Here is a 20732-nt window from a genome sequence, read left to right as displayed (position 1 = left end):
TGTTCTCTGCCTCCCTCTCTTTGATGGAGAGCCTCCCTCGATAAAAGGGGCCTTCTGTTTCTGAGGCATGCGCTGCGGCTGGTATGTCTCCTCCTGTTGCTACTTCCGGGGTGAGCAGGGCGGTGAAAGAGTTGCCGAGAAAGACCGGTTTGTTCCTCTTCGTCTGAGGAAGTCCCTGCAAGGGGTCTTGTCCCAGTGGCCACTTCCCGAGATCAGGGCTGGGCAGAGAGTAGATCTCCAGGCGGTTTGCACTTCCGCTCCCAGCATTCCTGACCATTGGCCAAGTTGGCAGCGCCTTCTGGGAGATGAAGTCCCAAACGTCCAGAGACCTGCCTTCTACCCACCCCTGGCCTGGATGGTCCAGGGAGGGGGGGTGTCCCCCGTTCTCTGTGTCCTTCATGTCCTGGTCCCTTCTGTGATGCAGAAGTGTCCTAAGTCCAGGGCCCAGGCCGCGATGGGGGGGTGGGGCTTTGGGGGTCATAGCCCGCTGCCACGGACACCATCCCAAGACGACCTGCCTGGCAATATTCCTCTCGATCCACAGCCGGAGTTTGAAACTAAGTGCAACAATGCGAAGCCCAAGAAAAGCTACATCGCCACCCAAGGCTGCTTGCAGAACACTGTGAACGACTTCTGGAGGATGGTGTTTCAGGAGAACTCCCGCGTGATCGTCATGACGACAAAAGAAGTCGAGAGGGGAAAGGTAAATTGGGGGTGGGGGGACATGACCCCCAAGGTGAGCTCATGACATGGGGCGGTCCCTGAGTGTGGTGGGTTAAGTGGATGTTGTCATGTCTTTAAAAGAAGAATCTGTGGGGGCAGGTGGGGGCGGGGGCACCTGTGCCCATCATCTCGCCGGAGCACAGTTAGAATCTAAAGTGCTGAACTCGGCTGAGGAGTTCAGCTTTTAAAAAAAGAGGCCAGGTTTCTAGTGCTCTGTCTTCTCCTGTGTCTGTCTCCCACTCTGCCCCTTTTAAGGGCATCCAGAAACTGCTGCTGTGCCTTGACTTGTGGCAGAGCTGCTGCCTCGGGGTAGAATGAATTCGGTTGCAGCTGCAGAGCCTTCACCCCCACCCCAGCAAGCAGAAATGAGTCTGCCCTGCCACCCCAGGTCCAGTGCTTGTTTTCTCAGACTCGAGCCTGTACTCCTCGCCTAGGCCCTTCTGCTTGCCCTGCCTCTCTTACTGGAACAGCTCAGCCAATGGCAGCCGGGGTCCTTCTCCCTCCCTCTCTGTGACCTCAGGGCATCTCGGCCAATCGATGCTAGAGGCCTCATTGCCACCGCAAAATCCCTTATCGTGCTACCGCATAGATACGCTTTTCCTTTAAAGAAAAGAAGCTGCTTATTCTTGTGGCATGAAAGAGACAAGTGAGAGCCTGGCTTTGTATGAATGGAGTTCCTGCAGTTCTCTCCCCCACCCCTCTGAACTCCATTCATCGGCATGCCGCTTGTTAATTCATTTAGCCTTCTCAATGCCACACGCATTGCTCTTTCTCAGTGTTTTTCTCCCACGGCTGCTCTCTTGTTAGGAAGTCCTGAATTGAAACTGCGGATTGCCTCCTCTCTATAAATACAGGGAGTGGTGGTGGTGGTGGTGGGATGACTGTTTCCTGGGGAAGAAACCAAGAGGATCCTGGCTCCAAAGCTTTCTGGCAAACACCTGGGCCAGGCTCTGTTGGCTCTGCGTAATCGTCTTTTCTTGCTCTAGAGGTCGGCAGCTATGGGCCTCCCTCCCTGCAGCTTCTGCCAACGAGATCTCGGCAGTGGCACCACTGCAGGCTGGCGGGCTGTTTGGGGCCTCGTCCTAGTCAGCAAGTTGTCTGTGCTTTTGTCTATTTTCCTTTGGACCATCTGCTTTCCCCCACCAACACTTTCAATCTTGCCAGGAACCATTCCAATAAATTCTTGGCTACTGTCACCACTTGGCGTAGCAGCGTTTAGCTTGTGTGCATCTGTGTGTGTGTTTCCCCGCCCCCCGCCCCTTTCGCACATCCCAAGAACATCTCTGTGTTGGTTAAACACAGGCGTCGGGGAGAGGGAAGCGGGAGGCTGCTAAAGCTGGGTTTGTGTGATGTGAGAGATGGTGCGTGATCCAGACTGGATTAGTCTTTTGAGGGGAGGCTGCAGCACAGGCAGGCTGCCCTGTTCAGCTCCTTGCTCTGCACATGCACGTGCGCACACTCTCTCTCTCTCACACACACACACACACACACACACACTCTCTCTCTCTCTCTCTCACACACACAAACCCTCTCTCACACACACTCTCACACACACACACACACACACACTCTCACACTCTTAATTGCAACAGAGGAGTCAGTTAAGCAGGCCAAGAGCGACACAGAGTTTTTACTGGCAAACAAGGATCATCAAGAGAGAAGTCAGGGATGTAGCCAGGGTCAAGCGTGCAAGGATAGCAGGCGAGTATAATCAGAATCCAGAGGCAGCGTTGAGCAGAAGTCCAGGGTCAATAATACTTTTGTAAACTGCCCAGAGACCTGAGGCTATGGGGCGGCATAGAAATGTAATAAATAATATGAGTCAAGGTCAAGGAAACAAGGTACTAGGGATGAGGAGCTGAAGAAACGATGTTTCTGGCACTGGGCTGAAGCGGAAGGCTTCTGTTGCCAGAGCCTCCTGTGCCCCACCCAGGGCTCAGCTGTAGCTCATTATTGTCTTCTGGCAAGAGGCTGCCCATGAGGACTTGTTTCCTCTTGAGTCCCCCTTTGTAATGGAGCAGTCCTCCTCAAACGCGCCCTACTGGCCTGCCTCTTGAGGTGACGGTTGCCTCAGAGGTGGCATCCCCTGCCCTGTGCAGGGGCGGACTTGCAGCCCTCTCCCCCACGGGCCTAGGCTCTTCCTGGTCTTCCAACATGGGCTGTCTGGGGTTCTCTGGGAGGTGTAGCTCCTCCTCTGAGGAGGGCTCCTCCAGGGGGGCCTGATCCAGGCCAAGGTGAGCCAAACCAGGCTCTTCCCATGAGATGAAATCCGGCAGGATGAGGATCCCTCTGTCTTAGGAGAAGAGCAGGAGGCAGGCTGGGAGCGAGCGCAGCACCAGCAGCTGTGGCACCTCCAGGAGTTCATGAACCACAACTCCCATTCTCCCTGACCATTGGCTGTGCGGGCTGGGGCTGATGAAAGTGGAGTTCAACAAGTCCGGGGGGCCAAAGGTTCCCCACCCCTGATACAGCGCAGGCTTCCTCTACCTGGGCGCTTGCCAGATGGGTTGGACTACAACCCCCATCATCTCCAGTCAGCCTGGGTGGCTGGGCATGCTGGGAGAAGTAGTCCAGCCCATCTGGAGGGCCCCAGGTTGTGGAAGACTGGTCTAGTGCCGTGGTTTGAGCGTGGCCCAGGGAGAGTTGGGTTCAGATCCTCACGCAGCTACCAAGCTGGTTGGCTGACCTTGGCCCCATCACTGTGTGTCAGTCTGGCCTACCTCACAGGCTTGTTGCGAGGGTAGGTCTGGAAACCCCACCCCCCTGTGTTCCTTGGAGGAAGGGCAGGATTAAAATGCTCTATTTTAAAAAAGGAGTTCATATCCCACTCTTCAGGTAAAATGTCTTAAAGTGGCTAACATAGTGGGAATGCTATAAACACGACTAATTTGATAAATAATAAATCAGGATTATAGTTTTTATTTGTGACAGCTGTATGTAAACATGGTTGACGAAGTGGTCTATCTTGTTGCGGAGTTGTGAGATTTTTTTAAAGCTCCCCAAATGCCTGTTTCTCACTTGGGTCGAACCAGAACCATAATGAGACAAACCTCAGGTTTCACCCACCCACCCTGTGTCGTCTCGTCTTGCCTTCCAGAGCAAGTGTGTGAAGTACTGGCCGGATGAGCACGCACTCAAGGAGTACGGCGTGATGCGTGTCCGGAACGTCAAGGAGAGTGCGGCTCACGATTACACGTTACGAGAACTGAAGCTTTCGAAGGTGGGGCAGGTATGTGTGTCAGCTATTTAGTTAGTGTTGTCTGATACTCCCTGCGGGATGAAGGCAGTGACCGGTCCCCAGAAAGCAGCAACCGGCCCTCCTTTTGTAATTTATTTCTGTATCCTACCTTTTGGTCACCTCCTAGGTCTGCATTTGGTCACCTCCTAGATCTACGTTGCCTTGTTCCGCCAGGTCATAACAAGTTTGGCTGGTGGGTCCCCCTTTCCCTAGCAGCCTGCAGGCAGTTCCTGTAACTCCACTGTTTCCCCCTCCTCCCCTCTCCATCACCTGGAGTAGCTGGGGGGATTTGGGCTGGGAGTGCTACAAGAGAGTGTCCCATCACGTCCCTAAGCCTCTCTTTGCTGGCATCTCTCCCAGGGAAACACTGAGCGGACGGTCTGGCAGTATCACTTCCGAACCTGGCCCGACCACGGGGTTCCCAGTGATCCTGGAGGAGTCCTGGATTTCTTAGAAGAGGTTCACCACAAGCAGGAGAACATCTCGGATGCTGGTCCGGTCGTGGTCCATTGCAGGTACCATGATGCCATGGTTATGCCTTTGCTTGAGTGCAAGGCTCTTTCCAGTCCCAGGAAGTACACCTGTAAAATGCGTGTCGTTTCTCCCCCTCCTTTGACAGTGCTGGAATTGGTCGGACTGGAACATTCATTGTGATAGATATTCTTATTGACATCATCCGAGAGAAAGGTGAGTCCCTAACATTCCCTCTAGAGGTAGGCTCAGGGCAGATGTGGCAACCTTAACCCTGGTTAAGATTCCAAATAGATAGCAAAACCATGGATTATTATTATTTATTTACTACATTTATGTGCCCCCTTTCTCCCAGCGCACTTGAGGCTCAAGGCAGTTCACAATTTAAAACAACAGCATACAGTCTAATAAGCATGTTACAAAAGGAGAAAAAAAAGGGGAGAGGAGAGAAAATAAGACTTGCCAACCGAATTGGCTTATCTATTAGATAATGGTTACAAAGACCGGGTGGAATGGCCGCTTAGGGAGAGGAGGAGCCAAATGAACTTGTTGTTCAGTCGTTAAGTTGTGTCTGACTCTTCGTGACCCCATGGACCAGAGCATGCCAGGTCTTCCTGTCCTGCGCTGTTTCCCAGAGTGCGCTCAAGTTCATATTCATTGCATCGGTGATGCTATCTAGCCATCTCATCCTCTGCCATCCCCTTCTCCTTTTGCCTTCAATCTTTCCCAGCATCAGGGTCTTTTCCAGGGAGTTTTCTCTTCGCATTAGGTGGCCAAAATATTTGAGCTTCAGCCTCGGTATCTGTCCTTCCAATGAGCAGTCAGGATTGATTTAATTAAGCCCCGCTTGTCACTTTGCAAGCAGCAATGCTGGAGAGGTAGGAAAACTGCTTTAACCAGAGTTTGCTTGGTGTAGATCAGGCATGGGCAACCCTTCTGGCCCCGAGGGCTGCATGCAGCGCTGAGTCAGGGGCTGTGTGCTCAGGGATGGGAACTGTTGGGGTGGGGTGGGGGCCCTTAAGGCCTCCCCCACACAGGCAGTCCTGATCGGGACCACTGTTTCCCTGCCCTTATTAAGGCTGATCAGCGAAGAACAGTGGGGAAGGCCCTCCAGGCCGCTGTTGGGAGCGGAGCGCTGGGCTAGATGGGTCCTTGGTCTGACTCAGCAAGGCTGCTGTTACCCCTGTACTGCCCTGTTCAGTTGGCTGCCCAGGGCCCGTGCAGTCAGTGTTCCACAGCTGGGTGGGCTGCTGCTGTGGGAGAGCTTGGGTGCGAATGACCCCAGGATGAGCATCCAGCCAATGGAGCTGGGCCTGCATGCTTTGCATATGCCTCCCCCCCCCCAACCAGGTGTGGACTGTGACATCGATGTCCCAAAGACCATCCAGATGGTGAGGTCCCAGCGGTCGGGGATGGTGCAGACGGAGGCACAGTACCGGTTTATTTACATGGCCGTGCAGCACTACATCGAAACACTGCAGCGCAGGATCGAGGAGGAGCAGGTACCCCTGGGCCTCAGGGTGTGGCCAAGTGGCTGAGACCTCTTGGCTGGGTGTGGGCACTTCCGAGTTGAATCAAGGCCCTGGTTTTTAAGGGCCTGAGGGCTTCAGTGTAAAAGGGCTCCAGGTCTCTGCAAACGTCCACCCACGCGACCAGTCCCCAGTGTAATTCGCTCTCCCTCTGTTGGTCATCTGTGGCCTGGCTGTAAAATGAACCAGATGTTTCCCGCTTATTTATAGCCCTGCTAAAAGACCCTCTGCCGTGTCTCTGGCCAGAGTCCAACGGGGATATCATTAGCTGGGGATGGGGGTGAGCAGTTGGAGAGGGCGGCGTCAGGATTCCCCTGTGTCCTACTGAATACTCCAATAGCCAAATCAACACTCGGACAAAAGGGCTGCTTTCTAAGGCTTTAATTGCATTTACCCTAATGAGGCATACATATGCTAATTGCTAGAGACTCGGAGAACTACACAGGAACAGCCGTCTAGGGGTGCAAAGGGTTAGTACGTCAGTTGATCTCCGTTTGGGGAAAGGGCGGCAATTCTCTGAACTTAAGGGGTGGGAGAGGAAGATCTCCCCCCCTCCCGTGATGCTTCTGGGCGCAGCTGTTGACGTTGAGCCAATTGGGCTGAGCGCCAAAGCTCGGCCCCTGCGGTCTCTCGCTTGCACCTGCGCCTTGCGTGTAAAGGCTCAGCTTGTCCTTCCCTTTCCACGCCTTGTTCGCTGTTGCTCCCAGGGATGTGGGGGGGGCTCCCCCTCCAGCTGTGCCTCTGAAGTCTGGGAACGTTCCTCCCGCACGAATTGCCTCTCTTCCTCAAAATCAGAGCTGCTTTGGGACTCTATGAGCTCAGATACAACCCTGACAGGCGGGGGCTTCCCCACAAATCCACATTGGGCCCAGGCACCCCGCAAGTAGGGCCTGCTTTAGATTGGGTCTGCACCCTCCCCCCTCTGCCCTTCCCCCCCCTCTGCCCTTCCCCCCCTCTGCCCTTCCCCCCCTCTGCCCTTCCCCCCCTCTGCCCTTCCCCCCCCTCTGCCCTTCCCCCCCCTCTGCCCTTCCCCCCCCTCTGCCCTTCCCCCCCCTCTGCCCTTCCCAAGGAAAGAAAGCTTTACCTTGGAGAAGGGGGAGGCACTTCCAGGGCCCCATGCGAGAGGTCCGGAGCATAAACTCATGGAGCATCATTTCCTACCAGGGCAGGTGGGATTTGAATCCCTGGGAGCCTGCTGCTGCTTTCCCCAGTCAGAGGTGTCCCCTTTTCTGACTTGAGCAAATGATGGGGCTAGCAAAGAGGCGGGGGGCGGGGGAGCAGTGGCAAAATTGTAGCCTGTTTCCGAGTGTTTAAACCTTGAAGATTTTCAAGTATTTGACATGAGCGCTCCAAAAACACCATCTTATTTTTGGCTGCGTAATTGGGTGCCTGCAGAGCTCTGTCTGTGAGCAGCCCAGGCAGGGCAAGCCTCTGGATACCAGTTGCTGGGACCAAAATGGTTTCAAATGAATTGGGACTTCAGGTAGAAAATCTGATGATATTACGCAGGACCTGGCTGGCTATGAAATGCCATATACCCTCAAAATGGTCTTCTTTGGCTACATCAGTGGCGGAGGACCTAGAGGTGGTTGCAAGTATTCCAGTAGCCTCCAGGATATCTCGCGTCCGACGCAGCTGGAGGGCACCTGGTTGGTGGAAGGGGTTGACTGAGGGGGGATGGAGTGCCCCGTTTGGCTTCCCCTCATTTGGTTTCCATACTGGTGGCAGAGGAAGCCCCTTCCTCCATGTCTGGCCAAGAAATGGAGTGGGCAGGTGGGGCAGGATGAGGCAGGGAGCCTTTGCCCCTCTGCCAACCTTTCTTAGGAATAAAAAACAGTCTAGTAAAAAAAAAAGATGTTTGTGGGCTGCTAACTTTTCTGGGCTTACTTTCAAGGCTGTCCTTTTTGGTGGAGGCTGGGAGCTTTCTTTGAAATTAAATAATGAAAGCAGGTGTTGGAGGGGAGGAAGCTTTTTGCACGCTAGGAAGTGCTATATTTCACTTGATTTATAATATTTTTATACTGCCCCATAGCCAAAGCTCTCTGGGCGGTTCACACAAATTAAAAACCATTGAAAATGCATCACAGAAAGTACAAAACCATTGACATAGAAACATATGAGCAGGTAGCGCACACAGAGCGAACATATATCTAAAAACAATTTTTAAACAATCAACCAAAGACAATCCAGGGCCTGATTAAAAACTCATTATGTGCTGCCAAATGCCTGAGAGAAGAGGGCAGTTTTAACCTGACACTGGAAAGATAACAGTGTTTGTGCCAGGCAGGCCTCATCAGGGAGATCCTTTCATAACTGGGGGGCCACTGCCAAGAAGGTCCTCTCCCTTGTTGCCGCCCACCAAGTTTCCCTACATAGAAGTGGCTTCCCCCTTCCTCATGCTCTGTCTTCCCTCTCTCTCTGTCTCTCTTTCAGAAAAGTAAGAGAAAAGGGCACGAGTACACCAACATTAAGTACTCCTTAGCGGACCAGGCCAGTGGAGACCAGAGCCCTCTTCCGCCATGTACTCCAACCCCGACCTGTCCTGAGTAAGTTGATCATAGTGTCCAATCTGCCCCCCCCCCCCAGCTTTCCTTTTTTAAGGATGTGTTTCCTCACTAAACTGTTCAGGATCCTAATGCTCAAACAGCTCATTGCATGTCCAGTTTTGCCCACTGAGTGGAAGCAGAGGCCAAAAGCAAAGAGTTGGGGGGTTGTTTCTGGGCAGACGTGGGGACAGCGGAAAGCGTGCAAATACTGTGTGGCCTGACTGAGAAATCCTTGCACTGTGTGCTGCAAGGAATGAGTGAGTCCAGCAGTTACATTTTTAATTAACGGCTCCTTGCCGCTCTGGGCTTCCCTCCTTCCAGCTGGCCTCTACTGGGGGGTGGGGAGGGGCATGTATTTTTGCTGCACTTGGGTGCGTTTTGGATCCTTCCATCATGGCTGATGCAGAGACGCAGCAGCAGGGTGGCCAGCTTTCAGAGGAGGTCTTCCTGTCGCATCTCTGTGTGAACTGCTGCTCTGGGCTTCCCTTCTTCTCACCAGCAGGCAGGCTCAGAGCAGTGCTTCATGCAACAGCACAGGAAGATGAGCTCTGCTGGCTCATTCTTGCTCCCATTTATTGATTTGATTTATTGCATTTATATCCCGCCTCTTTTCCTCTTGCAAGGAACCCAAGGCGGTTTACATTATCATCCTCCTCTCCATTTTTCCTCACAGCAACAACTCTGTGAGGTAGGCTGGGCTGAGAGTCTGTGACAGGCCCAAAGTCGCTCAGTGAGCCTCCATGGCGGAGTGGGGAGTAGAGCCCAGATCTCCCGGCTCCCTCTCCAATACTCCCACTGCCACACCACTCTGGCTCTTACATACTACTCAGAGCCTGCCTTTCCTCATTGCCATCCAGCGGTCCAGGCTCTGCCCTCCGCCTGCTGGGAGGCAGGTTCTTTGAGCAGAGAGCCCTCACCAGGGTGCTCTTACACACCCGTAAGCCTTTTGCGGGATAAAAAACACACCTACCTGTGTCTCAGCTTTGAGAAGTTTGGGAAGAACTGCGCCAACCGCAAGAATCCTCTCCCGGATCTTCTGCATCTCGGGGCAAAGTTTGTTGCTGTCAACATTTTCTTTAACTGAGCTTCTTGCCCGGCTCTTCTCAGCTTAAGAGGCGCTGAGCACTTTCCCTTGGAGCGATTCCACCACCCAGCAATGAGCAGTAACCCCCCCCCCCCCCAGTGCATTGTAGTGTTCAAGTGAAACCATAAAGGTTCAGCTTGAGCTGTTCCCGACCAAGCTGGAACCCCATTTTGTTTTTTCCTGTTTTGATTTTTGATTAACTTGAAAATCCTTTGCTTGCCCTTGCAGGATGAGAGAAGATAACGCCATGAGAGTCTATGAAAACGTTGGTCTGATGCAGCAGCAGAAAAGCTTCAGATGAGATGGCCTGAGAGGACTCCCTGGTGGGGAAGGCAAGTCTGTCTCTGATTTGTGGCAGGGCTCCTCAGAGGACCATGTCTTACCTGGACGAGGTGTAGATCAGCGGCAAAGCACATCATTGCGTGCCCAAGGTCCTGGGTTTACTTCTCAACCACCCCATTAAAGGATCTGGGTAGCAGGGTCCAGCTGGCACGCTGAAGGCAAGCTCCTAGTCCTTGGTGAGGTAGACAATTGGTCTGGCTAAGGACAGAGCAGATTCTTCTGGTGTTTAGAATGATGGTCTTCAAAACTGCAGAGTTAGCGCAGGGATCAGCAACCTGGTGCCGTCTGGTTGTTTTAGATGAGAGCTCCCATAACCCCTGCCCACTGGCTATGCTGGCTGAGGCTGATGGAAGTTGCAATCCAACACCTCTGGAGGGCACCAGGCTGGGGGGAAGGCTGCATTAAAAACTCTCTTTACAGTCCTAAGGACCACAAACGTGAATGAAAGCTCCAGTCTTCACTATGCTGAATTCCACACCTGGTGATAACCGTCTCTGTGTCCGCATGGAATTTGCAGAATGTGGATAGCCATGGGTGTATTTCTGAAAGATCTCTCTCTCTTCCTTACCCCTTACAGAACCGAAATACCAATATATTTTTTTTTATAAGAAGGTGACGTTGAAGCGACTTGAGAAGCATCCCACGACGAGGGGACTTTGACAGCTGCATAGAGCCTCTTTATATTTATGGTGTTCTAACCCTTCAGTAATAAGCAGAACTTAAAAGACCATCTTTCACAGAAACCCCTCATGCCTTTCCCTCAAAATGTCTGATTTCTGCAATGGCTGATTTTATTTTATTTTATTTTTGTTTCCATTCTTGAACGTAAGGTTCTTTTGCCACCAGCGCAGACCAATACTTTGTTGTACTTGAACATTTCCCCCCCTTCTGAATTTTAGAAGTTTTTAAGCTGTATCAAATTAGATTTTAAAAAAAATATTTCTTGCCCTTTAAAAACAAAACAGAAGTAAGCCGGGTGAAAAACTCATGCTTTGGGGGAGAAATTGGTTATGCCAATCAGACGCTTGTCCCTCTTCTGCCTCTTCCTCCTCCCCAGCCCCCTCCTTTTCAGGCCCTGCTTCCAGGGAACTGCCAATGACCATCCCTTGAACAGCAGGGCCTGTTGATCAGCTAATTTGATCAAGCATCTAGTCCTCATGGTGTTCCGTGTTCGTTCCTGAAATGAAGATGCTTTTCTCCAACTTCCAATGATGCATTTTTTTCACCAGATTAAACCGGCTTGTTCCCTGGGGCCTCCTACCAGCGATTGCTGTGTGGTTGCTGCCTGGTGGGGTGTGGTGGTGGGGGAGTGGCAGCTCAATTCTGATGTGGCGGGGTGTTGGGGGTGGTAGTGATGTGGCTCCAGAATTCAACTTGGAGTAGTACCCCAGCCTCTGTCTGCCTGTTTGCTGTAGGCTTGTATGGAGCATCACCTCCTTTCACAGCCTTCTCGTAAACATCCCCAGTGGTGCCCAACCGGCTGCTATGTCAGCTGGGAATGTTGCTGGACCTCTGCAATGGACCTCTGGAACGGTCCGGTTGGCCTCTCCTCCCACTCCCGGCCTCCTTAGAAAAGAGCCACAGTCGGGTTTTTGCGTCCGCTGCAGTGTCTGAAGCATCACGTGGAGGGTGCGGTCGTCTGGCATTGCCTTAGAAAGGCAGACGGGCCGGGCAGATTGCAAACGCTTCTGAACCATGCGTTCTGTTCAGCAAGATGCCCCGTAACACGCTGCCTTCTTTCAAGTGCCTTCTCCCCCACCCACTCTCAAAGCTGGGCCCCTCCCCAGCTGGGTTTCTTGTTTCCCCTCCCCTGAGCAGCTTCTATCACAAAGGTAATAAGCTAAGCTGCTCTGACCGGGTCCCCCCTCTGCGCCGGAAGCTGGCCGTGTTCCTGGCCCTGTGGAAATGAGCCATCCGGTGAGCAGAACTGCCTCAGCCGGCTGCTAGCCGGCGAGAGCGTGGGTCGCAACGGGATGTGGGCAGTGGCCGCAGGCTGCCTTCCCGCAGCTTTTCCCATAAGGCCTGGAGTTGGTGGTGTCGGTGTCAGGTGTGTTCTGGAAGGGCTGCCATTCCCGTGTGGACGGGAGCACCTCTGCGGTTGCTGCTTGATACAGAAGCTGGCCGGTTAGGTTAGTGATGTCTCTCTTGCGAGAGCCAGAAACTTAATGTGAAGGGAGCACTGTTGCATTTGGCCTCTTGTCATCTGGGCTGTGTGCGCGCCATGCTTAGGGAGCATAAAATAAAAACTCTGCACCCTGAAAAGCTGCATTTTGAGGTCTGCGTCATGCAAACCGAGCAAACTTGCATGATCTCTCTTTCTTTGAATAACTGATACTGCAGTTTTTACTCTTTTCCATAATTCATCCTTGCTTTGTTCGTCATGGGGAGGGTGGAGGGGCTAACGAGGCCCTCTGCCTGCGAGAGGTCGTATTCGACCACCTGTCGGGTTTCTAGAGTTCAGCAACCGCTGCCTGCATGCTTTCAAGCGTATCTTCACAACCATGAGAGCTAGAAGCTTGTCCTTTAAAATAAAATATTTTAAGGAGAGTTAGCTTCTCAGGAAATTCAGTTCTGCCCTCTATACCACATGGTTCCAAACTGCATCTTACACACAACCTTGCTTGTTGCGTGTTTAGCTTGGTTGGATTAAAAGCGGGGAGGAAGGGCCGTCTTTCGAGCTCTCTGCTGCTCTGTTTTCTTAACGTTGTTCTCTGTGCACCTTGTCTTCAAACTTGGGGACTGCTGTAACTAGTTTTGCCAGATATCTTTGTGTCTTACTTCTAAGCTTGGCAGTGCGGTACAACCAGCAGCCGGCCTGTGGGCCGTGCCCAGTGCGCAGGCTGTTCCTGTTTTCTGCTTTCTCCTCTAATCTCCCAGTGTAGCAAAGGGTCCCCCTTACAGCTTGGGGGTGGCATTGGCTGAGAGGTTGGGTGGGGCCCACAGAAAAGGTGTGGCAGAGCCCCCCACCCCCCAAGCTGGGGCAGTGTTGGCCAGACTGAGGCATCTGTTGTTACAAGCCAATGATGTTGGGGTGAGTGTGAGAAAGTTCTGAGTGGAGCTTCTGGGCCCCATCGGGTTGCCCTGCCCACACGCTGGAGGTGTTAAGTGTCGGACATCTTGTCTGTTTGAGTACAGCCCTCATTTAGATAGGATACCTCCCCCCCACACACACACACAAACTGATGGAAATGAGAAGCCTGCATCCATTACACCCCACCCATTTCCTTCAACAGCATAAAGTGCCTGTTTCCTGTATTATGATTTCTGGAGCTGAACCTGCCCTGGAAACCTAAAGGCATATTATCGTAAATGCAGGGCGGCTGCTGAAAACAGGATCCCCATGTCATGTCCTTTTCCCATCCATAACATGTATTGAAATTTACCCGTGCCCTGATGCCCTCAGTATTCTATTTCCCAGCGTGCCCGGCCCCACCAAGTCGCTGGCTGTTACTGGCAGGGAAACTCCTGACGTCGTGACCCTGGGGAGGTTTGGCTGCTGTTCTGTAGCATGGAGTTCTGCTCCGCCAGGAGGGGGCTGCGAGATCGCTTCCGTTTGCACCTCCCCCCTGCTGTGTTTGTTCCGATTTGCTACGGCCAGGCTGGAATGGAGAGAGCGAACGCATGTGGCTTTTTAAAAAGAGAGTGGTGTGAATGTTGTTACTGGGTATCTTAATGTCATGTATTTATGGGAGACAGATGGGAAGAGACAAATGCAAAGACCAAAGTTCTCGTTTGAGTGCTTCTGCCTCAACTCGTTTGTGTGGGGGTGGACCCAAATGGGGGCTAAAACCCTGTTAACTTTTATGGGTGGTTGTGGTAGTTGTAAGCATTACCAGGATCTTTGGTGTGTCTCCTGGTGACTGGTCGCCTTTTTTTTTTTTTACTTTACCCAGAAAACCTCTCGATCAGCCTTTCCCAACCTGATGTCCTCCAGATGTTTCAGACAGCAACTCTCAGCATTCTTGACCATTGGCCATGCTGGCTGGGGCTGATGAGAGCTGAAGTCCCAAACATCTGGAGGGCACCAGCTGGGGTGGCTGCTCTAGAAAGACTGTGGGTTCTGGTTTGTTTTTTTTTAAGGTGTTTGTCTAGCACCGATGAAGAGTGGTAAGTGTGGTCCTCACGCTCCTGGAAATCCCCCCCCAAGACAGCCCCTCCACAAAACAGCCCCTCCAATTTCACCACCTGCGAATGTGGTTAAACTGAAGGGGGCTCTGACAGCTGAGCCCTGAAGGAGACGAAACTGGAACTATGTGATTTTTTAAAGACCCTCCCAAATGAACATTGTAAAGGAATAAAACTCCACCCTGAGCAGGACGAATGTAATCCATGATGATGTGACCTCTCTTCAAAAGACTGGCTGTTTTGGTTTTTAGCTGAGACGCATGGCGCATGTCCGTCCAGGATGCAGTGGGGTGTACTCCCTTCTCTCTTCTCTCCCCCTCCCCTCCCCCCCATCCCAGTTGTTGCTGTTAGACTAGCTGCCGAAAGACACCATCAGGAGAAACACATGATATGACCTTTGCTGGGTTGCAGTCCCTGGGGAGGGAGAAATGTTTATCCAGCACAAAACTAGAGTGGTAGGCGGCAGTATTACAACCGAAACTCTCCCCTCGACCTGAGTTTGATCCCAGTGGAAGCTGGGTCTCGGGTAGCTGGCTCAGATCGACTCAGCTCTCCATCCTTCTGAGGTTGGTAAAATGAGTACCCAGCTTGCTGGGGGGAAGGTAGTCACGACTGAGGAAGGCAATGGCAAACCACCCGGCTACAGTCTGCTGTGAAAACGGCGGCGCAAGCGGCGTCCCTCTAGGGGTCAGCAATGACCCGGTGCTTGCGCAGGAGGAGCCTTTCCTTTTCTCCCTGCCACGCATGTTTTCTACATGCCCCCCACTCCCAAATGGCACAGTCCAGGGCAAGCCTTGCGGTGCGGTTCTCCTGATGGTGTGTTTCCAGCGCCCTCTTTTTCTGTAGGAATGCGGTGTTGGGAACATGAGGATTTTTTTTTAAGGGCACATGAACGTCGTTTTTCAAACTTGAAGGACCTTCTCGAAGATTGTGCAAGGAAAAGAACTTGAATACGATCATTGGGCCTTGCTGAGAACCAAAAGGAGATGTGCGGGGTGGTGCGTTGTGGTGCTGCTTTTAATAAAGCGGTCCCTTTCAAATGCAGAATCCCGCGGCGAGTGTTTTCTACACAAGCCACGCCACAAGGAATGTCTGTAGCATGAAAGATCCCCCCCTTCTGTGCTGTGTCCAGAATCAGCAGGGGCTGCTACCTATTTTAATTCGTGTCTTAAAATTTTGGATTGGTTTTGTCATCATGCACAAGATAGAATTGTGAACGTATAAATGGAGGGGAGATGGAAGCAATTTGCAGTTGTTCAGCCTGTTCAAACAATCTCCCCCCTGCACACACACAGTTGACAGCAGATGGCCGTTAAACCTGCCTTCCCCAACCTGTGGCCCTCCAGACCTGTTAGACTACAGTTTCCATCTCCCCCAGCCAGCATGGGCATTGGCTGAAAGGGATCCCATGACTTAAGTGTTCTGTTGGAGAGGACTTTTACATACTGGATTGGGTTAGGAGGCTATCTTTTATCCTGGAATTGTGTTTTCATGTAATTGTTTTGGCTTTGGGAAAGTGTTTTTTCTTGTTAGTTTTTTTTCTTTGATGAAAAGTTGCAAAACCTGACATGCAGAATCTTTTAGCTGTCTTCTCAGTGCATTGTGTTTCGCTGACCAAAGTGCGCACAAACATCCCCCCCCCTTCCTTCCATTTTTGGGAGAGCTCTTATTCTCCATGGCCAGTTTTCCTGACCATGACTGTGTGGGACTAAAATGTAGCGCGCCCTCACACGGGCAATGATTCCCAAACTCTATGAGAAATGTGGGAGAACAGCTAGAGTCCCTCCTGGGGGGTGGGCAGATGTACATGCTGTGTCTGCAGCTCCTGATCAATTGCTCCTTTCACAGAGAAGTAGCAAAATAGTCAGCTCTCAGAGGAGGCTGACTGTCGGGTCTCTGCATGAGTTCGAGGGCATGCCCATATCAGTGTTTTATGTAGAGAGTCACAGAAGCAGGGTTCCTCTGCCACAGAGAAGTAGCAAAATTGTCAGCTCTCAGAGGAGGCTGACTGTTGTGTCTCTGCATGAGTTCAAGGGCACACCCATATCAGTGTTTTATGTAGAGAGTCACAGAAGCAAGGTTCATCTAAGGGCAAGTGATGAGTTACTCTTGCACACACGCGAAAGCTTTGGGGGTTTAAGGCTGTAATTGAGAAGGAAAGTGTTAGCAGACATTTGAGAAACACACTGTGCCATTGCTTACTGAATGTTCGATACATACTTCATTTTTTACAGATTCTTTTTTTTAAAGCCTCCTATTAATCTCAACAGCTTTTGCTGGAAAACTTGATGACTAGGAACTTGATGCTAGCTTTGAGCAATTTGAAATGCTTCCCAGCCCGGATGTTCTGATGGGAGTGGTTTATATCTTAATTTTCTCTTGGTTCTTTTGTTCTTCCTCCAAATTTTAATTCTTATTTCCCTGTAATTTCAAGCCTGTTTTTCTTTTATTTATGAACACTCTTGAGAATCATAGAATAGTAGGGTTGGAAGGGGCCTACAAGACCATCGAGTCCAGCCCCCTGCTCAGTGTAGGAATCGAAGTCAAAGCATCCCTGACAAGAGACTTTAAAACAGTTATGCTATAATGGTTCAGTGAGAGAAGATATTTGTTATATTCATCTAGGTTGAAATAGCTCCCCCCCGACACACACACACACACACACACACACACACTTATTCTCCTACCCTTTTCCCAGCAATGTATGAAGAATTGTACCAGAGTATTAAATGAAATGTAATATTTTATTGAGAAAATAAGAAAAACACACTCAACCTTCTCCTTTAAAAGGAATAAGTCATTGATTTTTACATGAATAATGCCCATGTTCCAGATGTGCTATTCTCTCCCACATGTAGAAGTGGCATGAGTCACAACCCCTTGCGCCGGTGAAGGCCCATCAAAGCCCAAGGGCTCGCGCCAGTGTAAGGGAGTGGCAGAGTCACCCCTTCGGTGTTTCAGAGCAACTCATCTGCCTTTTTGCCCACATATTCTGTAGACCATTTTTGCAATTGTCAACGTGTGACATTAAAAGGAAAAAAATAGATCATGTATAGAAAACTTAGTGATTGTCTGTCTGTTTCCAGCCTGTATTTATGGGTGTTGAGTCTGACTGCATTGCTGGCTGTGCTGTGTTTTTTTAATTGCTCCAAGGCTTATTATCAGAGTAAAAGCATTATTTGTAAAACATCAGAACTTTAAAAAAAAGGAATAAAAAAATCAATTTTCTTACACCTGTTTCCTGAATACTTTTATAAAGCTGAGTTAGCCTGAACGCTAACACAGTAAAATCAACTTGTGTGTGTTAGAATTCTATGTAAAACTCCCAACTAGAAGCAAAGATACTGCAGTTGGTATAAATTACGCAACACTGGTGTATTTGCATGAATTCTTAAATAGTCCTATTTCTCCCAATTGCAAATCTTCTGCATATGTAGAATTTGGTGTATTTGTGCTGGGATCAAGAGGAGTGGGGGCAGGGGTTGGACTTGAGAGTGGTGTGTATGTGTAAGGATGGCATGGTAAGGGGTGAGGAAATGGACCTTTCAGCCTGTTGCCAAACCAGCTTTTTCTGATCGTAAGGACTAGAATGTTTAGGGGGGAAACCCCTTTTAAATGAGATAATAGCTGAAATTTGACATATATAAATAAACCTCACTTTCCTTCTGGGTCTTTGGCTTAAGTAGGGGCTTTGGCCAAAGAAAGTTGGACTTGGGCAGCTTTGTGGCTTCCAGTCCTTAACTTTTGGTACAAGGTGACATGGGGTTTTGGGGTGGATTTTTAAAACTGAAATAATGAAAACATGCCATTAAACAGTGGGGATATCCAAGAGATCTCCAGCTGTGAACCCACAGTTGCATAGATTCAGTGTGTCAGGAAGAGCGGTGCAACACTTGTCTCAATGTAGAATTAAGGCAATTGCCTGTCATTCTAAAGGGAAAAATCAAGTTTCTAGTCCTCAGGGCTATGTAAATGCATCAACAGTGTCTGGTGTGAAATCAGTTGGTCAAGACTGTGCCAGCAGTGCCCTGTAGAGCCTCTTACCACTGCAATAGCAGACTAAATTGTGCATAAGATGTAAATAGCAGAACTGATGGGTTTCTGGTCAAAGGATTTGGCTTACTTTGGCCTACTTTTTAAAATTTTACCTAGGGGTTTCATAGCCCCAACCTCTGCTTGCTAGTTTTATTATCTCCCAAAAATGAGAAACGGCTTGTCTGGCGGGAAGGCCTAATCTTCCCTCCAGCAATTGCATTAGAAATTTGGCAACCGTTTTTATGGTGTGTACTGAAGGAGGCAGATTTATCTCTCACTCCTTGCCAGGATGGAACAAAATGAATGCAACAGCAAGAAAACGGTGACAATAAGGTTGTCATTGCAGTTTTAGAGGGTCGGGCCTCTTTTTTTTTTTTTTCTTCTAATTTGCAGCCTTAGGTAGCGCTAAGCACTGAGATGCTGGAGAGATTTGGACTGGTCTGCTTGGTGGGCATGTGGGGTTGTGTGTGTGTCTGTGTGTGCTCACGCGCGTGCACGCACGCGCGCATATATACATATATATATATATATATATATATATATATATATAGGGGCCGCGGTGGCTTAGTGGTTAAGACGCTGAACTGCAGACTGGAAGGTCGGCAGGTCAGCAGTTCGAGACCCGAGTGCCGCGTGACGGAGTGAGCTCCCGTCTTCAGTCCCAGCTCCTGCCAACCTAGCAGTTTGAAAGCAAGAAATTGCAAGTAGATAAATAGGTACCGCCTTGGCGGGAAAGGTAACAGCGTTCCGTGCACCTCGGTGTTCAGTCATGCCGGCCACATGACCATGGAAGCGTCTTCGGACAGCGCTGGCTCTTCGGCTTAGAAACGGGGATGAGCACCGCACCCTAGAGTCGGACACGACTGGTTGGGGACACCTTTACCTTTATATATATATATATATATATATATATATATATATATATATATATATATATAAATAAATAAAAATAATAATAAACCAGTGTGGTGTAGTTGTTAGAGAGAGAGAGTGTGTATGTGTATACATGTGCGTAAATCCTTATAGTCCTTTAGGCTTGCTTTGTACACTGGGCTGGTATTCTCATTAGAAGCACAGCTGTTTGAAAGAAGCGTTTTCCCCCTGCCCTCCACCCAAATCCCTTCATCCAGTATCAATGGATGCCAGTCGCAGAACTGAAGTCCCTCGGTTTCCATGGTGATGTTCCCCTTTCTCTCCCCCAGCTCCATCCTCAGTTCTGATTTGGCCTGTTTAACCTGGACTGGCACTTCCATTTATTTGGAAGACAGGACGGAAATTTCAAACCCTGTCAGCCGTGCACACGCGAGACACACTGACTGCTTTGTGAGAAAAACGGGAGGGGGGGAGAGGACACACATGGACAGATGATGGTGCGTGTGTATTCAGCCGTCATGCACCGTGGCAGCTCTCGCCACGCTAAATGCGTTCCTCTTTATGACCGCAGAGGGGCGTAGTTACACCTCTGGCATCCCCCCCCCCTCTTGCCTTCCTTCTGTTGTCTCTCTCTTCCCCTGGTCAAAATTTTGATTGCAAGCTCCTTGGGGCAGGGAATGGTCTCTTCTGTTTCTGTTTGAGGCTCTCTGAACATGGGTGATATTGTTCAAAGCATAAAAATCAAGCGGCTGACATTGGTGGGCATTGTGTGGCACAGTTATCTGTGCTAGGCAGCAGGAGCAGCAGCTTTGGGGCCCAGGCTGCATAAACGGCTTTGTGTGCAAAATGGTGAACCGTTTCTCTCCTCCTTCCCTCTGCCTGCCGCTCCCCCCGCCCCGCAAGGTGTTTCTGAACCTGGTGCAAAAGCTGTTGCAGAACATACTTCTCCTTTTCCCAATTTTGCATATGCCAAAGCATCAACAAGGAGTGATGGGAGGAAGGAGAGGTAGCTCTGAAAGTAAGAGTGTGTGTGTGTGTGTAAAAGAGAGAGTGCATGCATGAGGGAGGGAGGGGGAGAGAGATGGCATGCAACTGTTTCCTATTACCTGGTTGCTGTGGTGCTAGGTTTTTCTACAGCAGCCTTCCCCACCCTGGAGTCTTCCAGATGTGTTGGATTACACCTCCCATCACAGCTGGTTGGGGATGCTGAGAGTTGTAGTCCAGCACACCAGTGTGGGGAAGGCTGCTCTAGAGCTTGGGAAACAGCCTTGAAACGGCACCCTGCTTCCAAGCAAGAGGCCTGCAGTGTCCCCCACCCCAGTGCTGCTGACTCACGGCCGCGATCCTGAATCGACCCTCCTGCTGCTCTACCAAGGCTCGAAAGTACATCGGGAACGTCGGTTTAAGATTTGCACGTCATCTAGTTTGGCTTGGTGGAGCTTGGGTTTGCCAACATTTACTGAAGAACATAAGAACATCAGAAGAGCCCTGCTGGATCAGACCCAGGGTCCATCCCATCCAGCATTCTGCTCACACAGTAGCCAACCAGCTGCCCACGGGAAACCCACAAGCAGGATAGGAGCACAACAGCACCCTCCCACCCATGTTCCCCAGCAACTGGTGTACACAAGCATACTGCCTGTGATACTGGGGGTAGCGTAGAGCCATCAGGGCCAGTAGCCATTGGTAGCCTTCTCCTCCATGCATTTGTCTAATTCCCTTTTAAAGCCATCCAAACTGGCGGCCATCACCACGCCTTGTGGTAG

General features: G+C 50.6%; 1 protein-coding gene across 2 annotated transcripts in view; it reads left to right on the top strand.

Moving 5' to 3' along the window:
* Nucleotides 1-12685, top strand: part of PTPN11 (protein tyrosine phosphatase non-receptor type 11) — a 32501-nt gene extending 19816 nt beyond the window's left edge. The window contains exons 9-16 of one of the 2 annotated variants that reach the window (XM_084819406.1): nt 545-703; nt 3821-3952; nt 4322-4476; nt 4581-4648; nt 5783-5934; nt 8395-8507; nt 9820-9923; nt 10511-12685. In XM_084819406.1, the coding sequence (XP_084675532.1) occupies nt 545-703; nt 3821-3952; nt 4322-4476; nt 4581-4648; nt 5783-5934; nt 8395-8507; nt 9820-9892 (852 nt within the window). In that variant the 3' untranslated portion in view covers nt 9893-9923; nt 10511-12685. The remainder of the gene's footprint in view (nt 1-544; nt 704-3820; nt 3953-4321; nt 4477-4580; nt 4649-5782; nt 5935-8394; nt 8508-9819; nt 9924-10510) is intronic. The other variant, XM_084819407.1, reaches the window with a different exon arrangement.
* The last annotated feature ends 8047 nt before the right edge of the window (nt 12686-20732 follow it).

The sequence above is a fragment of the Heloderma suspectum genome, chromosome 13, assembly GCF_057233095.1.
Source record: "Heloderma suspectum isolate Gila_16-S chromosome 13, 16-S_ref, whole genome shotgun sequence".
In the NCBI taxonomy this organism is placed as follows: domain Eukaryota; kingdom Metazoa; phylum Chordata; class Lepidosauria; order Squamata; family Helodermatidae; genus Heloderma; species Heloderma suspectum.
Note: the sequence above shows the minus strand (reverse complement) of the source record. Positions and strands in the feature narration are given on the sequence as shown.